The sequence below is a fragment of the Panulirus ornatus genome, chromosome 51 (genome assembly GCF_036320965.1).
Source record: "Panulirus ornatus isolate Po-2019 chromosome 51, ASM3632096v1, whole genome shotgun sequence".
Lineage (NCBI taxonomy): Eukaryota > Metazoa > Arthropoda > Malacostraca > Decapoda > Palinuridae > Panulirus > Panulirus ornatus.
The window spans coordinates 5629019-5654151 of NC_092274.1; the positions used below are offsets into that span (position 1 = coordinate 5629019).

The 25133-nt window shown below is 35.7% G+C and overlaps 2 protein-coding genes and 1 pseudogene across 7 annotated transcripts in view; all 3 read right to left on the reverse strand.

Annotated features, from left to right (window-relative positions):
- Nucleotides 1-23046, reverse strand: part of LOC139764885 (uncharacterized) — a 36694-nt gene extending 13648 nt beyond the window's left edge. Inside the window, exon 1 of the mRNA XM_071691937.1 lies at nt 20881-23046. The gene's annotated coding sequence lies outside the window, so the exon portion shown is untranslated. The remainder of the gene's footprint in view (nt 1-20880) is intronic.
- On the reverse strand, nt 1814-24570 carry LOC139764893 (uncharacterized). Of its 6 annotated transcripts, none has more exons than XM_071691952.1 (3): nt 24455-24517; nt 23081-23294; nt 1814-5072 (listed from the first exon to the last, which is right to left on the reverse strand). In XM_071691952.1, the coding sequence occupies exon 3, from the start codon at nt 4556-4558 to the stop codon at nt 3854-3856; it is 705 nt and encodes a 234-aa protein (XP_071548053.1). In that variant the 5' UTR covers nt 4559-5072; nt 23081-23294; nt 24455-24517; the 3' UTR covers nt 1814-3853. The 6 variants fall into 6 exon arrangements, with proteins under 6 accessions (XP_071548053.1, XP_071548055.1, XP_071548056.1 ...); XM_071691950.1 differs by lacking the exon at nt 1814-5072 and adding an exon at nt 11307-13624 and having other exon boundaries at nt 24342-24570; XM_071691949.1 differs by lacking the exon at nt 1814-5072 and adding an exon at nt 11307-13624 and having other exon boundaries at nt 24455-24541.
- LOC139764894 (uncharacterized) lies at nt 17798-20871 on the reverse strand (annotated as a pseudogene).
- Nucleotides 24571-25133: the final 563 nt, after the last annotated feature.

Sequence of the window (25133 nt, forward strand, 5' to 3'; positions counted from 1 at the left end):
TAAAAAAAACTTGCAACCTCAACAGATTTGATTAAAACAAAAATTCGCTTTGTCTGTATTCTGTTACATACCTCAAAATGCTCTGTCTATAATAATAATAATAATAATAATAATAATAATAATAATAATAATTTTTTTTTTTTTTTTTTAATACTTTGTCGCTGTCTCCCGCGTTTGCGAGGTAGCGCAAGGAAACAGACGAAAGAAATGGCCCAACCCCCCCCCCCCATACACATGTACATACACACGTCCACACACGCAAATATACATACCTACACAGCTTTCCATGGTTTACTCCCTCCCCTTTTAGTCGCCTTCTACGACACGCAGGGAATACGTGGGAAGTATTCTTAATCCCCTATCCCCAGGGATAATAATAATAATAATAATAATAATAATAATGATAATAATAATGATTTTAATAATGATTAATAATGTGAGCAGGAGGTTAAAAATCTTTCCCTCCAGTTTTAACATTTCCAAAAGAAGGAACAGAGAAGGGAGCCAAGTGAAAAATTTCCCTCTAAGGCTGTCCTCTGTTTCTTAACACTACCTTGCTAATGTGGGAAATGGTGAATATGTAAGAAAAAATAAATGACTAATAACAATAATATTAATAATGAAGAAAGAATATCTACAGATATTACACAGGCCTGATACATAACCACATCACACAGCCATAACCTCCTATATTACAAAGCCTTCTTATTATCATGCACATTACATAGCCTTGAAGCATTACAAAGCCCTGATGCATTTCCACATTACACAAAGCCAAACATTCTTTAATGTGATTGACTGTTGACGAAACAGCACTCTATTACCTGTAATGATCCCATATTCATTGAGGTTGATACCTTTCGTTCATGATGTCACTAAATTTCATGACTACCTATAATAAACATTAATGGATTTATAGAAAAGGTAAACAATTGAACAACTTGAAAATAAAATAAGAAAGCATCTTGTGCAGAGGAATGCTGCAGTTGGAGATATTGATGAAAAACCACATTAAGTAATTCCCTCCACATTACTTACCCTGGACTATTTCTCATTCAAATATGAAAAGTCAAAACTGTAACTCTTTTCTATCTCCTATCCAAATATTTCTCAATAACCTCAACAACTTTTCTTCAGAAATACTTCATGATTCTTTTAAAATGTGCAGCAAGGAAAGGAGTTACAGAGAATGATTTGGGGTATTACATTTCATTCTTTGATGTTCTATAAGGTAATAATAGTAAGGTTATGTAAATCAGGAAAACATGATTAATTAATGTAAAAGTAGATAAAACTCCTTCTCAAAATCAACAGAACCTGTGAAAATCTCACCTAACATTCCCAAATACCCAGGATGTAAAAAAGAAATATTCTTTTTCTTTCTTTTATATTTGGCTGCCATTTCCTGCATTAGCAATGTAATATCAAGAATAGATGAAGTAAGGCCGCATTCACTTACATCCATTCTCAACCTGTCATGTGCAATGCACCAAAACAGCAGCCCCACATCCACAACCAGGCTTCACAGACCTTTCCATGATTTTCCCCCACCCTTTCATATGCCCAGCATAGTCCACTGACAGCACGCCTCATGTATACTATATTGTTTCAGTAAGCCAATAATAACTGGTCTGCTGAAGATCCGATGGAATGATAATACTTCATTCAAACCAGTTTGTCATTTTCCACTCTAGTACTATAAACCTAGAAGAAACAATTGAGCCTCATAGGAAAAATTCCTTGCTTGGCTCCTTCTGTGTTCTACCTTTGGGTAAGTAATTATATGTGGTTATTGGATAATTCAAAAACAAACTTTAAGACTGCAAAATTATTCAATCATTCCAACATTTAACATGGGATGCCTAAGTTCTTTAAGGGCTCACAACCTTTAATAAAATTTCTCCCTTTACCACAAAGGGTCGTAAGGTAAAGAGTTACTGTAGAGAAGTGGACATCACTTCCTTTTGCCAGTTCATGGATTTAAAACTAAAATACTGCCAAATTATCACAAACGACACAACATTGTATTTACTTGATCCTCCCCATATGAATGGGAATAGTAACAATAAGGGCCACTGAGATAATGATTTACATCAGCTCCCTTGTCAAACTCATCATGAAATTCCCACTTGCATAAACTCAGATACATGAACATGGGAAAGTAAGGAAGGATATATTGAACTGAAAATACATATCCAAAGAGGATGAAAAATAAAGGCATAAGAAAACCAATGATATGCAAAATATGGGAGCCTTGGGATATTGCTGAAATATGAAAATCAGTTAGACAGTTGCCCCAGATGTGATGTCAACACAGCTGAGACTTAAAATACAATAGAATTATACAAAAACTCCTACACTCATAAAAGGTACACTTGGGACCAGGGTCCTGCACCTGTACGAGATACATACTAATATTTCCCACCTTATTTTGTATCTACTATAGGAACAATATACCATAAACAGTAAAAATTTACCCACAGAAATTTCACAGATGTCAGCCACCCTACAAACACCAAGGCAAAACTATAGGTACCTTATATCACCAGCAGGAATAGTTCACCCATATAAATTTCACACCTTTCAGTTACCATACAAACACCATAGCAAATGGACTCTTGACAGAGCTCACATCTGGTGGCTGCAAGTTGTATCTATGTAACTAGCAGCTGCAACATAAGCATACAGCAATATGGGAAGAAATAAGACAATTATCATGGCAAACAGTAATGTAAAATAATGTAGGAATGATGATCATGATGAAGTTTTATTTTTTCTATGAATGTATTTCAACATTAAGCTGAGTTTATTCAAAGGGTCAATTCCTTTTTTTCTTTGAAAAGACATTGGGCTGATGGAACATAAAAACAGACCAAGCTTTGAAATGAAAGCAATGATGGTATTATGTTCTAGAATAATATAAAGTGTATTAAATGCTAGTATATGCCAAATAACTGCATTACTTCTGCTACAGCACAAAATGATCAGAAGAACAAGGAGGGGACTGATAATCTTGCAAGATTAAAAATGGTAGACATGATATAATAAAAAAAAAGTTCACTCCCAAACATTTAATATAAAGATGTTTCACAGATCGTTTTGTATCTAGAAACTTTACTACAGTGTCTCTGTCTCATCAGTAAAAGATCCCATGTAAAAATAGTGATAATATATGATTTCCACTTCCAACTTAAGATGAACTTGTGTAATAATTACAATAGAAGTTTAGTGAAAAGTATTCACAGAAATAATGTTAGTTACCTACTTCTTAAACACCTTTAATCAACATTATAAATGGCTTCATGTAAAAGCCAACAAGTTTTACTTATGCAGAACAGCATAACTAAGAGAACAACACATACTATGTACTCTAAGAAAATAAGTGGATATATATGTATCAAACAGATAAAAGAAAATTAGATGTGATACCACCTAGCAGCATTATACAATTTAATGTTCCACTGATTACACCAATTATTTGTACCACTTAGTCAATATATGTTTTTTCAACCAAAAAACAAAACACAGAGGTTTTTCATATAGTATGTAGTATTTCCTAAGACAACAGATTATGAACATTTTCCTCCATTATGTATACCCGAGCCTATACATCATTATGTACATGGCAACATCTAATCTTTATTTCATACGTACATGAATAGAAATACTGGCATTCCTCTTCTGAGTGCACACTTTCCTACAACCCTTATGGTTATGAAAGTCATCCTTCTGAGTCAGTAGCATCATACATTTAAAATTTTTATAACATGACTATACCTGTGCCTTTTACATTGCCTTCTGAGCGGACAGCTTCTACATAATTTACCCTCAAATTTCTTTTGTGTGAGAAAGTCTATGGAGGTTTAGTTGTTCTCAACAATGAATAATGATCCACATTCTTCACATTCAATTTCTTTTTCTCTCCAGTATGGATATTGATATGCCTTTTCAAGTCACTCTTCATAATAAATTTTTTCCCGCACTCTCCACATTCATACTTCTTCCTACCTGTGTGAATAAGTTGATGGACATTACGGGTCCTCTTCAGTGTGAAACGTTTTCCACATTCCTGACATTCAAACTTTTTCTCATTTGTGTGAGTAACCTTATGGTCATCAAGGTTGTTCTTCCAAGTGAACAGTTTTCCACATTCTTCACATTCAAACTTTTTTTCCAGAGTATGCATAAGCTTATGCTTGTTAAGGTTGCCCTTCTGGGTGAATAATTTCCCACATACCTCACATTCAAACTTTTTTTCACCAGTGTGAATAAGTTTATGCGTATTAAGGTTGCTTTTAAAAGAAAACAGTTTCCCACATTCCTCACATGCAAACTTTCTTTCACCAGAATGAATAAGTTTATGCTTGTTCAGATCACTCTTACGCTTGAAAAGTTTCCTACATTCTTCACATTCAAACTTCTTTTCACCTACACGAATTAGGTTACCATTCCATATGAATCTTTTCTTCCATTCCTCACACTGAAACAAATTTTCACCTCTGTGAATATCTTCATATATTTCAAGTATCCCAGTCTGAATGAACACTTTGTCATCCATAGTTTTTCTCACCAGTGTAAATCAGCTTGTCTACTGAGATGGTTCATTCCAATAAACTTTCTTCCATACTATTCACATTAAATACATTTATTGTAAGAATGTTCAATAATGTTTATACCAAGGCTGTATATAATGGATTAGTTAGGTGTAAAAAATACCTCACTTCCTATTGATAGTACCTTATGGTAAAGCTGACTATCTTTAGCTGTTAGTGCAATATATGATTATCATGGTAAAAGAGTAAGGATAAACTTTTTTGAAGAAAAAAATATGCACAGTACTTCTAATGTAAATCTAAATACCAAAAAGCCGTGTTTCCATTAACACTTAAAAAGGCATATGAAAAAAGAGTTTACAATCCACCCCTGGGAAGGTTAAACTGCAGGGCAACTCTTCTTAATACCACCTTTTTCTAATTAGCAAAGGGCAGTGATCTTGACTCTTGCATGTTGTGCTCAAAGAACTGTTGCAGCTAATTCCAAGAGACCACCATCACATTTGTGCTCAGTCCCTTCTGAAAAAATCAGTACCATAAAATATATTCACCTCTTAATTACCGGACATTTGGTGTTTCTGCTTCAGTTAATGACATTTACAATGAAAGTTCCACTGAATCAAGAACAACAAAAACTGTACTATTAAACAAGATCTTTCTTCACTTATCTATATCACATATTTGGAAATGTATGAATCCACAGATATGTGGCTTTCCTACAACTTTAAAAGCTGGGCTATGGATCAATAAATTTTAAACTTCAGCATATTCAATCTTTCCTCATTCATTCTCTCCATATGTCCAAACTATGTGTGAGTATGAAAGGAGAAAGTTGAGAGTAAATGTGACTGAGAGGAAGGTTATTAGGTTCAGCAGGGTTGAGGGACTAGTTGGGATGTGAGTTTGGAGAGAAAAACTGAGAAAGTGAAGTGCTTTACATATCTGGGAGTGGACTTAGCAGCAAATGAAACCATGGAAGTGGAAGTGAGTCATAGGGTTGGGGAGGGGGCAAAGGTTCTGGGAGCAATGAAGAATATGTGGAAAGAGAGAATGTTTTATCGTGACCAATAATGAGTATGCTTGAAGGAATAGTAGTTTATTCAATATCATATGATTGCAAGTCATGGGGTATAGATAGGGTTGTACAGAGGAGGGTGGAAGTGTTGGAAATAAAATGTTTGAGGACAATATGTGCTGTGAGGTGGTTTGATCATGTAAGTAATGAAAAAGATGTGTGGTAATAAAAATAGAGTGGTTGAGAGAGCAGAAGAGGGTCTACTGAAATGGTATGGACATATGGAGAGAATACCTGTTCACCGTTTCCCACATTAGCCAGGCAGCGCCTAGAAACAGATGAAAAAAGACCCATCCACTTATATATACACAAATACATACATGCACATACACAAAAAAAAGTTGTTTCCCATTTGTTTGAAAAACATAAAGTACATTAACATAAACACAGATAAAACATTTCTACGAATCGAGAAACCTTGCAAGAAACTCTCCCATGTTCCCCAACTTGTTGAAATTTACCTTAATTTTTGACATTACTGAAATGCCTACAATATATGGGATGTGCTGCTATGCACAGAAACTCACAAACCTCCCAGCAACAACTTACATCTCTTTTAGATGAAATAAAAAATAAGGTCACTCTCACTCCCCAAGAGAAAATAAGGTATGGTATATTTCACTCTAAAAGAGTTTCACCAAATTCTACATCAGTTAGCATCAAAGTTTCCTTGATCTTTAAGAGTGGCGGTATTTCAAGTATGTCACTGTAGGAATACACAGTAGCCTCATAAACAACTATAAAAACAGGTGAAAAAATAAAACTTACATAAGCTACTCATTACCCGGTAAATATATCCACAGACAATAACAATAGAGACTAAAGGTGACTACACTGCCATTTCTAACAAACATTGACATTTCCCACTTTCATCAATGCATAAAACTATCATTGTTCCTTCATTACTGATTTGGGTATTATCTGGCTCAAATAAATGTGAAATAAATAATCAAGTTTGATTAAGCACTGAAAACACAGTAATGATATTCATGAACTCATAGAAATGGTTTCATTACACCCAGTTTCACTATGTCTACAGTGAAAACTTTAAGGAACGTAAATTACGTGTAGGTGTATATCTACAATCATTTTGACTCCTCTTAGGTTGTTTCATCATTATTATTATTATCATTATTATTATTATTATTATTATTATTATTATTATTATCATTATTATTATTCCGTATAAAATTACGGATGTAAGTTGGAGATTTTCCACTTCTGTATCATTTAATGTCAAGGAGGGTTATGAAGTTGGGGAAAGTGTTAAATAACGCTAAACTAACTGATGACCTTATGTATAATACCCTTTTTTTTATATATAAGAAGAAAGGTAACTTGCCTGTCTGAACGCTACAGGGTACATAAGGGATTTAATAGAGATAATATTCCTTTGTGTATAAAAACGAGAGTATCCACCAGATGGCGGTATACAACATACCATACATGAGGCAAACACGACTTAATCTAGTGTTCCAAACATGTACGGTGAGGTCAATGTGTACAAGACTACAAGAGGATCAATTAAATACCCCTGAGGTCAAGTCCGTCAGCTGGATGACGAACAGGTTTGTTTATATTATGTCAGCTGTTCAGGTAAACACAACACGGGACCAACGCTTTCTCACTACATACGTCAAATCTGGGTATCGTCTTCCTTCTACTTGACAATCCTACATCACAGAGGATTAATAGGAGAGCTAATTCTTTTTAAAAAGCTAAATATACTCCAAAATATCGGGAGGGTCCTTACGTTATAGTGTGTGGAAAGCGTCAGGGAGTTGGCCTACCTCGCGTGGTTACGCCTCGGGGAAAGTCACCTTGAGCCAGGTTATATCATCGACCATGAGCGAGATGCGACACCGTATCTTTAAAGAAAATTTCATTCTCAATGGCGTTCACACCATTTTCATGTTCCAAGAGCCCCGTAGAAGAGCGCCTTGGCTGATATAGTTACAAAAAGTATCATTGGTATTTAATTCCTACCAAGTAAGACAATCTGCAGCCATATATCATAGAAAGTGGCTTTTGAGGCATTCGTTTAACTTTCTCATGGGGGAAAAAAATAAGTGATCTTTAACCTTTTAATGGTTCTGACACATACATGGCTCGAAATATTATCATCCCACAGAGGTGGTGGTTCGTTGGTCACTTAAACTTTGCATATATGAACTGACATGATCATGATGGCGGTCAACGTGTAGTTAAAATCAGCGATCGAAAAGTCTTACGATCTTCAAGTATTAAGGAGTACTGTTTAAGACCATATAGGCTAGGCCTTGCTTAGCTGTAACATGGGCTGATATTTTGAATTCCCGCCACAGCGACGGAGACACCAAATGATACATGGTGCTGGAATGATGCAAAGTGGAATACAATTCTTGAATTCATGACTAAATATTGTTAGTGGCTTACCAAAGACGCTTTGATCCATGTGATTATCACAGATGTCATACTCTGATCTTGAATTACACAAGAGGGTGTATGTAATTACCTATCTTTTTACTGTCATAATTGATCACCGTTTTCCGCGTCAGCGAGATAGCGTCAGGAAACAGACGAAGAGTGACATACCCCCTCACATACACACATATATATGTGTGTGTGTGAGTGGATGGGCCATCGTCTGTTTCCTAGCGCTACCTCGCAGACGAGGGAAACGGCGATCAACTATTAATCTCTAGAGTTTACTGATACTCACTCACCATCAGTTCTCATTTGGCCTCTTTGTCAATGCATGTACCTTCCTCTTATACATCCCCAGTCAATATCTCCCATTCCTCATCCACTCCTCGTGCTTCTTTTACTCTCACCTTTTGCCATTCTACACTTAACCTCTCATGGTATTTCTTCACACACGTCTGTTTTGCAAGTTCACTTACTCTCACCACTCTCTTCACAGAGATAATGTTTCTCTATTCTGAAAACCCCTAACTTCCACAAGATAGTAATCAGACATCTCACAAGCTGCCCATCTCAGCATATTTACATCTAAAGTTCCTCTTTTACACATCTTTCAAATATCATCTAATCCAATAAAGCCTGCTGACCATCTGTCCTGTTCAAATATATGTACTTATTTATCCCCCTCTTTTTAAACCATGTTTTCCTAATCACCAGTCCTTTTGCTGCACACAACTCCACAAGCTATTCACTACTTTAATTCATAATACTGAATACCCCATGCCCTCCAATTATATCTTCAACTGCCAAATTACTCACCTTCGGATTCAAATCACCCTCTTAATAACCAGTCTCTACTCTCAAAACTGTTGACACATCCAGCTGCTCCCAAAACACTTGCCTTTTATGATCTTTCTTTTTATGGCGAGCTGCATAAGCAGTATAATCACCTATATCTTACCATCACTTCCACTTTTACTCACATCAGCCTAGAATTTACTTCCTTACATTCTATCACGCACTCCCACAACTACTGCTTCAGCAGTATTGCTACTCCTTCCTTAGTTCTTGTCCTCTCACCAACCACTAACTTTACTCCTACGACATTTTCTAACCATTCTTTCCCTTTACCTTGGAGCTTTGTTTCAGCAAGAGCAGAGTATCCAGGTTTCTTTCCTCAAACTTACTACCTATTTCTCCTTTTTTCTCAGCTTTGTTACATCCGCACACACTCAGACACCCAAGCCTGATCCTTCAAGGAGGATGACAAGTCCCTGCTTGACTCCTGTCCTATCTTTTAGAAACTGAAATACAAGATGGAGGTTTCTAGCTCCCCCACTCCCATCACCTTTAGTCGCCTTCTATGGCACACACGGAATACAGAGGTAGAATTCTTTCTCCCCTATCCTGGGAAGAGATCAAAATGCAAATCAAATCACAATAGATTAACAAAGAAAAGTAAATAACCTATTCAGATAAACAATAATCTGTTTGTTAGAACACACTAATTTTCAACTCTTCAAAAGATATGGTATCATCTCAGACACAAAAATTAATAAAACAAGCATATTAGATTATAATATCACAAAATAATCATAGCATATAATTTCAAAAATGATGAAAATACCTGAGACAGCAACTTAAGATGTCAACAGATTAAATATGAATTTCCATTAAAACAGAATAGACAGGAATGTCATTAAAGATTTGACCCGAGGAAAAGATCAAAATGCAAATCAAATTACAATAGATCAGCAAAGAAAAGCAAATAACTAATTCAGGTAAACAATAAATTGTAAGTTATAACGCACTAAATCTTTAACTTTTCAAAAGATGTGGTATGATTCTCAGACACAAAAATGAATAAAACAAGAATAATATCACAAAATAATCATAGCACATAATCTACAAAATGATGAAAATACCTGAGGTATTAACTGAAGATGGCAATAGATTTAACAATATGAACTTCCAACAAAACAGAATAGAAGTAAAGATTTGATTACAAATACAAACCAGAATGGTCTAAAAAAATAATCGTGCAATATAAGATACAGCAATATAATCCAAACTTCTCCCCACTAGTAGCTGACCTCACAAAACTCATATTTGCACACACACATACACATATTTTTTCATAAATATTCAGCATTTACCACAGAAAGGTAGCATCTAAAAAAGATAACTGAGCCTTAGAGTGAAAAATCCTCACTTGACCTGTGTCTCTGTTCCTTCATTTGGAAAAGAAAAACAGGAGAGAAGGATTTCCAGCCCCCAGCTCCCACCCCTTATTGTTGCATTATACGACATGCAGGGATCACGTGGGCAGTATTCTTTCTCCCCTATCCCAGGGATATATATATATTTTTTCTAAGTTGGATATGATAAGATAAGTTGTCTTTATTGTCAAATTGTATACATGATACAAATTGAAATTATGGCTAGAAGCTCAATTCAAGGTTAAAAAGTATATGAATTATAAAATAAAAATGATAAAACATCACATAAAGAATCATCTATTGCACTCAGAAGCTATATCACAGAGGCCCTAATGCTATGGGAACAATGAAGAATGTGTGGAAGGAGAGAACATTATCTCAGAGCAAAAAATGGATATGTTTGAAGGAATAATAATTCCAACAATGTTATATGGTTGTGAGGCATGGGCTATAGATAGGGATGTACGGAGGGTGGATGTGGTGGAAATGAAATGTTTGAGGACAATATGTGGGGTGAGGTGGTTGGATCTAGTAAGTAATGAAAGGGTAAGACAGATGTGTGGAAATGAAAAGAGTGTGGTTGAGAGAGAAGAGGGTGTGTTGAAATGTTCTGAACATATGGAAAGAATGAGTGAGGAAAGAATGACAAAGACATGCAGTCAATGGACTGAACCAGGGCATACGAAGCATCTGGAGTATATTTGAAAATAAGGAAGGTTGTATTGACAAGTATGTGCCAACCAAAACAGGAAAGCAGGGGGAGAAAGTCACAAGAAAAATAATGACATTTTGTAAAAAGTAAATTTTGCATTGCTTGTTCCCAAATTCTGAGAATCTGTCAGACCAATGCTGAAGCTGCAGCATCAGCACAAAAGAAACTCCAAAGAAAACATTATAGTCAGCAAACTCTCTTAAAATCATATGGATGTGTCATCATTTGTTTAAAGTTCAAAAATACTATAAACAGTGTATTATACGTTCGTCTGGACCAAGCAAATACAGAACGTCTGCTCCAGTACGCTAAGACTTGAAAAACAAGAAGGATACTGAAAATCGTTTTACAAAACTAAGAAAGGTAATAATATTTTAATAAAGACACTGCTAAACATTTAATACAATAATATGATTCAAATATTCTACTTTATTTATAAACTTCACAGTGTCTGTCTCATTAGCAAAAAAACCCAGGCAATCAAAAAGTGGTCACACAGGATTCTTCACTACTGCATAAGTAGAACTTATGTAATAATTACATAAAAAAGGTAATGTAAGCGCAAGTATATTGTTAATTACCCACTGATACAAATTTAATGAACATGATTAACAATTTCATGAGACAGTTTTTCTTGCATTAGGAAAACTACACAAGAAGTATACATGAAAATCAATGGCTCAAGATGAGTGTCAAGTAGAATGAGATTATATGATGTAACCTCACATGTTTAATGCTCAACTCATTTCATCAACTCTCACGGAACAATAATTTGTATCACTAAGACGGGAAACAATCAGCCAACAAAATATAACATACAAAATTTTCATACATTACATAACGTTTCCTAAGACAACAAGACATTGATGTGTTACTACATTATGTATGCATTCAGTATATTCATTCAATTTATTCATAATTAACCTAGGATCCTTTTCTCCTTCTCCATCTGTCCATACATCACTGAATGTGCTGTAATACTTCTGTTTTTCATTAAATGAGTATATGTATGGATGGGCTTCTTGAGTAACTAGTCATCTTTGTTCACTGTTTCCATAAACTCTCACATTCAAATCCCTTTTTCACCAGTATGAAAAAATTTATGCCTGTTGGGGATACTCCTTTGAGGGTAACATATCCTGCATTTCTCGCACTGAAATTTTACGTCCATAAACGTCACCCTTCTGATTCAGTAGTGTCTTATATCTAAGCCTCTTTTATAACCTGTATGAATACACTTATGCCTTGCAAGGTTGCTTTTCCGAGTGAATAGCTTGCCACATTCTTCACATTCTAATTTCTTATTTGTGTGAATAACTTGATGCATGTTAAGGTTGTTCTTTGCTATAAATAATTTTCCACATTCCTCACATTCAAAAGTTTTTTTGCCTGTGTGAATACTAATATGCCTTTTCATATCACTCTTTGTAATAAATCTTTTCCCACACTCTCCACATTCATACTTCTTCCTACCACTGTGAATAAATTGATGAACATTAAGGCTACTTTTCACAGTAAATCGTTTTCCACACTCCTCACATTCATATTTTTTCTCCTTTGTGTGTGTAACCTTATGTTCATTTAGGTTGCTTTTCCAAGTGAATAGCTTTCCACATTCTGCACATTCAAACTTTTTTTCTGACATATGAATAAGCTTATGTGTGTTAAGGTTGCCCTTCTGAGTGAACAATTTTCCACATTCATCACATTCAAACTTTTTTTCACCAGTGTGAATAAGTTTGTGTGTGTTAAGGTGGCTCTTATGAGAAAATGGTTTCCCACATTCCTTACATTCAAACTTCCTCTTACCCGAGTGAATAAGCTTATGTGTATCTAGGTTGCTCTTTTGACTGAAGAGTTTCCTACATTCTTCACATTCAAATTTCTTTTCACCTGTATGAATATTAACATGTCTAGTCAGGTCACCCTTCCTAATAAATAATTTCTTACATTCTTCACATTCAAAGAACTTATCACCCATGTGAATATGTTTGAGCATATTAAACTTGTTCTTCTAGGTGAATAATTTCTAATTCAGAATATTCTTTTCCCATATATGCAAATTAGCTTGTCTTCTGGAGTGGGTCATTATCATTAGTATTCTTCCATACTCTTCAGTTGCAAGGTTCTTCATGTAATTGTGCACAGTAATGTTCATATCAAAGCTGTATCTGATGGATTAGTTATATGTCAAACAACTAAATACTTCCAGCTGTACTTAAGAGTCATGTTTGCTGTGTTTAGTCACAAGTACCTTTTTCAAAGATAAAGAAATATGTTCTTGAGTGATTATAAGTTCATGCACAACAATCTGAACATATCGTTTTTTTTCTCAACGAACTAAGAATTAAAATTGGTTCCAAAAGCAATAAAAAGAGTGTATGAGGAGAGGGTCAAAGTCCCATCCCTGGGAAGATTGAATTGCAGAACAACTGGTCTCAACAACAGCTTTTTCCAATTAGCAAAAACCAGTGATCTTGAATCTTGTTTGTTGTGTTCAGAAGACACGTTGTAGCAAATTACACGAGAACACCATCACATGTGAGCTCAGTCCCTTCTGAAGAATTATCACCTCAAAATTTTCTAACTCTTGATCACTGGACATATGGTGTCTACATCTGCTTCAGTCAAGGACATATATGGTGAGACTTCCATTATCCATCTAGAACAACAGATACTGTACTATTAAACAGGATCTTTCTATGGTCATCTTCACTATATAATCAGAAATGTTAGCTTCACACATATTTGGTCTGGATTCCTCGTCAACCTTGTGTCATTGAGGATTTATAAAATTTGGAACCTCAACATCTTTGATTAAAATCAAAGAAAATCACCTCATAAACTTATTATGTGGACAAGAAAGGGAACTGTTTACAGCACATGACATAACTATTTTCCAAACGGAGAATCCTCAAAGGAGGCAATACATATATGGTGCAAAGCAATTCCTGTTCCCTTATTGACCTGTCTTGAGAATTATTTGGGTATACAAATTTAAAATTCTCTAAAACAATGAAGATAACCACTGTATTCACTTACCTCAAGCCAATTTATATTATGCATGAGGTCACAGATTATTTCTATAACATAAAAGTTGTACTTATTCATTATCATCCATATCTGGAACAGGAGTACTGATTGTCTTAATTTGCAAAAAGTGATATCAGTTAATGAAATAACTGATACACTTTTAGAAATGAACAGACCCCATAAAAACCTCACCTACCTTCCCCTAGCAGCTGAGATATATCATCATTTTCAAGTTATACTTGAAAGAGACAATGATATCATAATCTACTTCATCCTGCGGCATGATGAAGCATGTGCACTAAAATGTTTGGGCAATGGGATGTCTTACTAAGTGTACATGCATGAAGAAATTTCCCAGCAATTGGATGTGAATGCAAGAAATGGGTTTGAATTTTCAAGAGATGGGGTCCTACAAGGGTAAAACTCCCTCCCCATAATGCACAAACTGGTAATTACAAAATCATAGCATCCACAAATTTTTCAATACAAAAAAATGAGATAAATCTTAGTTGCTACAAAAAACAGATGAAGTTTTCATAGGTCTTGTTGATATCTAGAAGTGTATCATCAACTCTTACATTAGTCAACCCAGTGGTTTCCTGACCTCCAGAGGAAACTGTGTCAGATGTCTGTCCTTGTAAATGTAAACAAAAGCCATGTAAACAGCCTATTTCAGAGACATCCATGAAAAAAATATATACCAACATATAATTTCCAGCAGTTATCTCCTAGGCCAAAATATCACTACCCCGCCATTTCTTATACATACCACATATTTCCCACACATCAAATTCAATGCACACAACTACCTCTATTACTTTGTTGTAACTGTATTAAGTACTGTTTGGCTCAAACACATGATAAGGTAATCATTTTGAAGTAGTAATAATAAGGCACTGAAATCAACAACAGCCCTACGAATGGATTACATGTAGAGCTCTATTCTACATAGCAAACACCTTAACTAAGGTAAATTCAGGTTTAGTTTCTTAGACTACAGTTGTCATTTTGAAACACTACCTAAAAAATGAAAAGAAAGTATCACTCCTGAAAAAAAAAAAAAAAATACCTATTTACCTACTGTGAGCACTGTCACTAGGACAGCATTTCTCAAACTAATGAACCCATTTACATGATTTTCACTAATATCAGTACACTACAATTGCCATAAAACTAAATTTCATAAGTCCCAGAGGCAAGAATAAAAAAAAAGAAGTAAACAACCAAATAACCAGAAATCAAAACACATATCTAAATCCCTTTTGTATGTGCAGCAGAATACTACAGTTGTAGAAAGGGTGACAGCACAAGAACACTAGATGAACAATAAAATTTAAAAGTAGCTTTACCCATATGACTTAAGCTGGATTACACCTCATTTTAATTTGAAGAATCAATACTGTAACTTCAATTTTATGTCCTATCAAAATTTTTCTCATTAATTGCAGTCTTTTCTTTGACAGGAAACACTGATAATTCTACCAATAAGATGAACAAAGAAAATTAGATGATTATCAGTTAATAACCAGTTTACTCATGCACTAAAATCAGTTTTGGATACTCGAGTGATTTTGTTCTATAACATTCATGTAGTTTTCAGAGAATATGATAAGGGTTGTAGGCCATAATTTGGAGCATTACATCATAATCTCCAAAGTTACAGATATATAGGTTTTGTATATCAGAGAGAACGTGTAGATAATGTAAAAGTAGGTAAAATATCAATAAGAAATCAACAGAACCTATGAAAACCTAACCAAACCTTCCCTAGTTGCCCATACATAAAGAATAAATATTTTTTCATGCTAGTTCACCATAATCATGTAAAAAGGCTGCACCAGGAACAAAGAAAAGTCTCATTTATTCACATCTACTCTTTAGCTATCATATATAATACATCAAAACCAGAGCCTCCTATCAATAACCCTGGTTTAGCCTACTGATGGCAAGTTGCCATTGTATACACCATCATTCAGATTTACTCTATCCTATGTAGCGTCTCATAATTTTGCATATTCAAGCCCCCAGCATTCAAGTGAAAGTGAAAAGCCTGATTATGATTATCATAAAGCAGGATATAAGATTAAGGATTCTGTGTATAAGTACGACTTGAGAGTCATCATCATCCCCCAACCTCTTGCCAGAGTCCCACATTAGGAGTACATTTAAGGAGACAAAACGTCTCCTGGCAAATATTAGATTAGCTTTAAAGTATATGCATGAGGAAATATCTAACAGCCTGTTCACATCCTACTTAAGGCCAGAACCAGAATATGCTTCTCAAGTTTAGTCACTGCACCTAAAGAAGCACAGAGCTAAGAAAGAAGGTCCAGAGGATGGCAATAAAAGATGGTTTCAGAAGTAAGACAGCTGAGTTACAGGAAGAGGGCAAAGGCTTCAAATTTGCTCAGCTTGGAAGAGAGAAGAGGTAACCTGATCACAACCTTTAAGTTTTTAAAACAAGAGCAATGATTTAGACAGTGAACAGTTCTTCGAGAGATGTAGGGATAGAGCAACGAGAGGACTGCATAAAATTAAACCAGAAACTCTTGTTAAAAAGACATAAATTAGTACCTTCATAAAAGAGTGGTGTATGATTAGAATAAAATGACTGAGGACATTGTTTATGTAGAAAGCATACATAAATCAAAGAAGCTGTAAGATAGTAGAGAATGTTTAAGAGATGGGGCCTCATGAGTGCATAGCTTCCTCCAGGTACATTCCAAATAGGTAATTACAGATAAAAAAAAAATTCACTGAAGTAAGAAAACAAGAAGAATGAGAAAGGTGTAAAAAAAACAATGACACAGAAAGAAAACAGAAAACTTTGGGCTGATAATGAAATTTTAGACCCTATCATACCATTGGTTGGGTTGATGTCAATACAGCAGAAATTACAAACATACCATGATCAAAAGCCTTTCTATATCACATACCAGTGTCACTAATGGTCTTATAGTGAGGAGTTACTGTATATATACAACAGTATATGATGATCTGAAAATCTTGAAAAGTGTACTGCAAATCTTTTTACAAGCCTAAAAATGATGGAAATGCTTAAACTAAAAAATGTCTGCAGCAAAATTCTGTATTCAATACAGAGAAATGCTTACAAACTTATGTCTTTATCTTAATGGCAAAAGATCCTAAGTAAACATAGGAAGTGGTGAAATATGACACTAATTCCAGCATAAGCTGAACTCATTTAATAATCACATGACACATTTATATCAAAACATTCACATGTACAATGTTAGTCAAACGACACTTAAAAATTCACCCAAAATGGTGATCAGTTTCATAGAAAATCCAATTCTGCCTTACAGAGGATGAACCATACATAGAAAGTGTACCACAAGAATCATTGGATAAATGTAAAAGTCATATAGATACAGATACTGTTGCAAAAGGCACAGTTTAATGTTCTAATGATTACACCAATACTCATGGAACAGTAATTTGTATCACCAAGATGATAAATACTCAACAAAAGAACAAAAATATATTCTTTCAATCATCAAATATACATTACTGTATCTTTATTTTCACTTGAAATGAAAATACGTATGACTGGTCTTTTAAGTGCACTATTTCCATCAACACCAACATTCATACTCCCACCTCACCTATATTAATATGTTTATGCATATTCAGGCTACTCTTTTGAAGATAACATGTCCTGCACTTCTCATACTGAAACATTTTCTAACATGTGTGGATAAGTTTATGGCTATAAAAGTCTCCCTTCTGACTGACTAGTACCTGATATTTTATGGCTTCGTATAACTAGTGTGAATACATTTAAGCATTTTAAGATTGTGTTTTCGTGTGAATAGCTTCCAACATTTCTTGCACTCAAATTTACTATCTGTGTGAGTATGCTTATGCATGTTAAGATTGTTCTTCGCTATGAATAATTTTCCACATTCCACAAATTCAAATTTTTTTACCCCGTATGAATATTAATATGCCTTTTCAAGTCACTCTTTGTGATAAATCGTTTACCGCACTCTCCGCATTCATACTTCTTCCTACCTGTGTGAGTTAGTTGATGGACATTAAGGGTACTCTTTAGCATGAATCTTTTTCCACACTCCTCAAATTCAAATTTTCTCTCACTTGTGTGGGTAATCTTACGTGAGTTTAAGCTGCTCTTCAAAGTAAACAGTTTTCCACATTCTGCGCATTCATACTTTTTTCAGGTGTATGAATAAGCTTATGCATGTTCAGACTGCCCTTCTGAGTGAACGGTTTCTCACATTCATCACATTCAAACCTTTTTTCACCAGTGTGAATAAGTCTATGTGTGTAAAGATGGCTCTTATAAGAGAATAACTTCCCACATTCCTTACATTCAAACTTCCTGTCACCTGAGTGAATAAGCTTATGTGTGTCTAGGTTGCTCCTCTGATGAACTGAAAAGTTTCCTACATTCTTCACACTCAAACTTCTTTTCACCTGTATGTGTATTAACATGTCTTGTTAGGTTACCCTCCCCGGTGAATCTTTTCTTACATTCCTCACACTCAAACAATTTATTAACTCTGTGAATGTGTTTGTGCATTTTCAATTTGCCTAAAGGAAAAAGTTCTCAAATATATTTTCTCACCAGTGTAAATTACCTCATCTTCAGAGGTGGTTCAATGTAATATAAATTCTTCCACACTCTTTATATACAAGGTTTTTCTCGTAACAGTGTACTATACAATAATGTTCATCTTAAAGCTATACCTAATGGATCAATTGTGTCAAAGATAACACATTATGTGTTTTTTACAGTAAAGTATCAAGGTTCATTCACCTTTTCTAAGATATAAAAATACGTGCTTTAGCAGTATGTACTCAAGTTATGAGGAATGGGTCAAAGTTCAATCCCTGGGAAGATTAAACTGCAGAGCCAATGTTCTTAGCTTCAGCTTTTTCGAAGTAGCAAAAATCAGTGATCTTAACTCTTGTGTGCTGTGTTCAGATGAAATACTGAAGCTAATTTCAAAGAAAGCATCATTACCTCAAGCTAAATCCAGCTTTTGAAACTGAACACTTGGAACATCTGCTTCTACTTCAGTCTAGGACATGTATAAAGAAACTTCCATTTTGAATCTAAAACAACAGATACTATTAAACAAGATCTTTCTATGGTCATCTACAGTGTCCACAAAAAACACTATCTGCCCCCATATATTTCCAAAGGCTAAGGTTTATCGTGAGTTCAAGCATATGACACTCTCAGGATGAAATCACCGTACATCCAGTTGCTGATACTAATGTTTCTAATGGTGTGAGCACCAGCAATATGCCTCAGGCTATATCTATGGAAGGAAGTTCTTTCTTTATTCTTCTTGGTTGCCCTTCATTTTGGGAATTTTGCTTTTGGTAGCCAACCAAGATGGTTTGCTTTTACCTTCCTTCAAACGAGAAAGCCCAAATTCTTGCCTGGAAGCATGAAAATGTGGGTACATGTGAACTTGCTTGGTGCACCGGGAGCTCAGAATGGCTGCTTCCTGCAATACTTCATCAGTGCCTTGCCCCATTTAGGAGATCAAGACCCTATGGACACAAAACATGGATCTAGAATATTTCGAGAACCTTGCCAATTCCATGCCCAGGCATCTGTAGATGGTAATCAAGGCCAAAGAACAGATGACAATGTACAAAAATGTAGGTATGACATTGCCTTTGAAAATTTATGGGAATGTGAACAAGGTCTTCTGCAGCCAATGGATATCATAAAATCATAATGTTAGAAGGCACAGATGTATCATTTGGCTACACCTCTGTACTTACGCTAATTATCAATCAATCTCATTACCTAGACAAACTGGATTAAAACTGCAAACTTCATGAGCTCCAGTCTGGGTTACATCTCAAAATGAATGATGTATGATCATGTCGAAATATCACATAGACCTGATACCTTCATCACATAGCCCTGACAAATTCCCAATCATTCTGCCCTAATTCTAACCAATACTTCACAGTTCTAATAAATTCCCCGTTACACAGCTCTGATATGGTATATGTGTGAAGAGAAATGCTATGATAAGAGACAGACCTACAAAATAATAATCTTAGAGGAAGTGAGAAAAAAGGCAAAGCATCTCTCCTCACATTGCTGTTCTGAATAAAGTAATATACTTCTTATCATAAGTACCTTTAGATAATACATAATTTTGTTAGGAAATGTTCAAAAAATAGAATAAAAATTACAGAACATAATTCTAAGCATTACATTCTAATACACAATGCAAATAAAGGTGTTTATTCAAAGGGGTTATCAATATCAGGGTGAAAGTGGTGGTCAAGGAAAAAAGTGGGCAATACACATGCAAAACAATTCTTAGAACTTATGAAAACCTCCTTAGCAGTTGAGATTTATCTTCATATTTAGTATCATAGCAGAAATAAACCAGTCACACCGGAAACTGATCACAGCACAGCTGGCAACAGACATATAGCATATTGAATAAACTTTCAATGATTTTCATACCGGCATCCATCCTCGCTAGTAGCAGCCATACCATATGGTCCCTAATAGCAGACAAATTTAATATTAGCATATTCCTACGAGACATACTGGCAAGGACGGGAGACCAGATAAACATTTTCACATACAATGTTCCATGTCATTTAGTGTATTACCAAATTTAACATTCAATTAATCCTAAAATTTCCCTGATTATCATAATCCTAACTACATCAGCTTAATTTGATATATTTCCATAAAATATGACTCAAAATCATGCACGAGACTGTTACTAAATCATCTACAGACGACACCAACACTCAACATCAATTAAAATCCAAAAATACTTTCAATATAAAGGATAAACTGAATTTTCTTTATAAAAAGCAGACATGAAAGTAATTAATTCACTAATTAATCACCTGAGACAAATTTCTTTTAACTGCTCTGAACTACCGGTATTATATTACACGACCGGGGACGTTCAGAAATGGTCCAACCAACACAAGAGCTTCATCCTGCTTTTCCATTCTTATTTTCCCTCAATATGACAGCTGCACTAATGCTCTTGACCTCCGACATTAAGCCAAATATAAACTAAATCCACTAAGCAACCAGGGTAACATGTCACACATTTGGCGCCGGCCCGCCCGTTTATGTTGACAGTTGCCCTCCAAGACAACGCTGGGCTAAAACTTTCCCTCTCTAATTCTATGTCATATTCTAGTTCTATTTTAGGTTGATCAAATTTATTGCCTAGTTTTGTGACCAGGGAGGAAGAGACGGTGGTAAATGTCAAGAAAAGTCAAGTAGGTATTTCCATAAAGGAACTCCAATTTTAATCCATAAACAAACTCCAATTTCAATCCATTAAGTAACTTCCACTTGACAGTTTTGACTCTAAAATTGATTTCTAAATATTGAAAATCTTTCGAGGATGTCATGTATTTTTTTCAGTGAATGTATTTGTTTATATATGTGATGGTTATGTAGATATAGAGCCATTGTTTACCAGGGACCTTTAGTCTATCTCTATTAAGATAAACAGCTGTTTAAGTGCAAAGTAAAAAAAAAAATAGTCTATTTCAAATTAGAAACAGGTACTGAATGCCAACTTTGGCAAGAAAAAGATCATAACTTGTAAGAATTATTTTCCACCGTCCATATTTCATGTCGGTCTGTCTCGCATGAAAATAATTTTAATTGAAGTTCCACCTGTGTTGAACACCATAGCAACAATGACACGTGCTCAAATGAGAAGACATGTGGCAATACGACTGGCATGGTGAGGTGCCTGAGGATTGGCGGAATGCGTGCATAGTGCCATTGTACAAAGGCAAAGGGGATAAGAGTGAGTGCTCAAATTACAGAGGTATAAGTTTGTTGAGTATTCCTGGTAAATTATATGGGAGGGTATTGATTGAGAGGGTGAAGACATGTACAGAGCATCAGATTGGGGAAGAGCAGTGTGGTTTCAGGAGTGGTAGAGGATGTGTGGATCAGGTGTATTCTTTACAGAAATGTGAGAATATGAGAAATACTTAGAAAAACATGGATCTGGAGAAGGCGTATGATAAGGTGGATAGAGATGCTTGGTGGAAGTTCTCAAGAGTATATGGTGTGAGGTAAGTTGATAGAAGCAGTAAAAAGTTTTTATCGAGGATGTAAGGCATGTGTACGTGTAGGAAGAGAGGAAAGTGATTGGTTCTCGTGAATGTTGGTTGGCGACAGAGGTGTGTGACGTCTCCATGGTTGTTTAATTTGTTTATGGATGGGGTTGTTAAGAAGGTAAATGCAAGAGTTTTGGAGAGAGGGTCAAGTATGCAGTCTGTTGTGGAAGTGAGTCAATTGTTCGTGATACAGCGCTGGTGGCTGAATCGTGAGAAACTGCAGAAGCTGGTGACCGAGTTTGAAAAAGTGTGTGAAAGGAAAAAGCTGAGAGTAAATGAGAATAAGAGCAAGGTTATTAGGTACAGTAGGGTTGAGGAAAAGTTAGGTGGGATGTAAGTATGAATAGAGAAAAATTAGAAGTGAAGTATTTGAGATATCTGGGAGTGGACTAAGCAGTGAATGGAGCCATGGAAGTGGAAATGGACCACAGGGTGGGGGAGGGGGGCGAAAGTTCTGGTAGCGATGAAAAATGTGTGGAAAGAGAGAGCGTTATCTGAGAGAGTGAAAATGGGTATGTTTAAAGGAATAGTAGTTCCAACAATATTATATGGTTTAGGGGCATGGGCTATATAGGATATAGAGGAGGGTGGATGTGTTGGAAATGAAATGTTTGAGGTGGTTTGATCGAATAAGTAATGAAAGAGTAAGAGAGATATGTGGTAATAAAAAGAATGCCGACAAGCTTTCAGTGGACTGAATCAGGGCATGTGAAACATCTGTGGTAAACCATTGAGAGGTCTGGAGGGCTTGGATGTGGATAGGGAGCTGTGGTTTCGGTGCATTACACATGACAGCTAGAGACTGAGTGTGAATGAATATGGCCTTTTTTGTCTGTTTTCCTGGCGCTACCTCATTGATGCACTGAGTTGTGATGCTGTTTCCTGTGGGGTGGGATGGTGCCAGGAATGAATGAAGGTAAACAACTATGAACCAAAGAGCAAGTAATCTTACACTAGTTTGTTTTGATTAATCAAAGCCCCTGATTTTGATTCCTCTATGCCGTGCTCAGGAGAAATGTTGATTTCTGATTTTAAGGTTTATCATACGGTATGTGCTTAGTCTCATCGAGAGAACTGATATTTCAAAATATATCGAGCTCTTGCCAGCTGGATTCATGGTGTTCCTGCTTCTTTTAAGGATTGGCATGATGAGAACACTTCTTTATCTGGAAAAGCAGAGGTCATTAAACATGCTCTCTTTAAAAAAGATAAAATTATACATCAACAAATTGAATCAATTATATATGTGTGGTTTGGCTTAATATCTGAATCAGTGGCACAGATCAACAGGTATAATGTCACCATAGCTCTTTGAAATTATGAATGATTTCATGAACCTAGCAACTGAATGATGCAGTCTGAAATATATCTCATAATGCTTTGTCTAAGAGAAAATTAATAAATATTTTCACACATTACACAGCCTTAATACATTATATCAAACAACACTGACATATTCCTGCATTACACAGGCCTGATACAGTCCTACATATAAACAATCCTAATAAAATCATATGTACAAACAGCCTTGATACTTTCCTACATTGCACAACCCTGATACATTTGTACATTGCACAGCCCTAATACTTTGTTACACTGCACAGCCCTGATACATTTCTGCAATACACAGCCCTGAAACTTTCCTATATTGCACAGCCCTGACACATTCCTGCATTGCACATCCCCTCATACATTCCTACAATACACAGCCCTGATACTTTCCTATATTGTACAGCCCTGATACATTCTTACAATAAACAGCCCTGACACTTTACTATATTGGACAGCCCTGACACATTTCTACGATACACAGCCCTGATACTTTCCTATATTGTACAGCCCTGATACATTCCTGCCTTGCACATCCCCTCATACATTCCTACAATACATAGCCCTGATACTTTCCTATATTGTACAGCGCTGATACATTCTTACAATACACAGCCCTGACACTTTACTATATTGGACAGCCCTGACACATTTCTACGATACACAGCCCTGATACTTTCCTATATTGTACAGCCCTCATACATTCCTACAATACACAGCCCTGATACTTTCCTATATATTCACAACCCTGATACCTTCCTACATTACACAGCCCTGATAATTCCTACATCGCACAGCCCTATTAATATATCCTGGTACATGATGTATTCTCACATTAAAGAACTTTGATCGTACCATAACATCTCACGACCCTGATACATTACCACATCACAGAGCTCCACCACCAGGTTCTCATATTAAGCACACACTGCCATTATAAACGTCTTTATTCAGATCCATAAGTAGTGTCTGTGGTGGCCCTAAACTGTCACCGTACCGAAATAAATCCGTCGTGATTATCTTGTTGTGCCGGGGCGAGCGGCTGGTTTGTTTATGTTATGTCAGCTGTTTTGGTAAACAAACACGACAATGTTGCCAACCCACAGAAGGAAAGTACTACATTTTCCTTGTTCAGGAATAATAATACATTGATAATGTTGAGTTTTAGATATTCTAAATGATTTGTGTATAGTTAGATTATTTTCATGTATCAGTTATATGTTAAAGAGTGAGACAAATGTTTCAGTTTACAGTTACCAATTAAGATACATTTTATTTATATTCATTATACTAAATCGCTGGTTCCCGCGTCAGCGAAGTAGCGCCACGAAACAGACAAAGAATGGCACACAGCTCTCTATCCACATCCAGGCCCCACAAACATTTCCATGGTTTAACCCAAACTCTCCACATGACCTGGTTAAATCCAGTGACAGCACGTCGACCCCGGTATACCACATCGTTCCAATTCACTCTATTCCTTGCATGTTCAGGCCCCGATCACTCAAAATCTTTTTCACTCCATCTTTCCACCTCCAATTTGGTCTCCCACTTCTCTTTCCCTCCACCTCCGACACATATATCCTCTTGGTCAATCTTTCCTCACTCATTCTCTCCATGTGCCCAAACCACTTCAACACACCCTCTTCTGCTCTCTCAACCACACTCTTTTTATT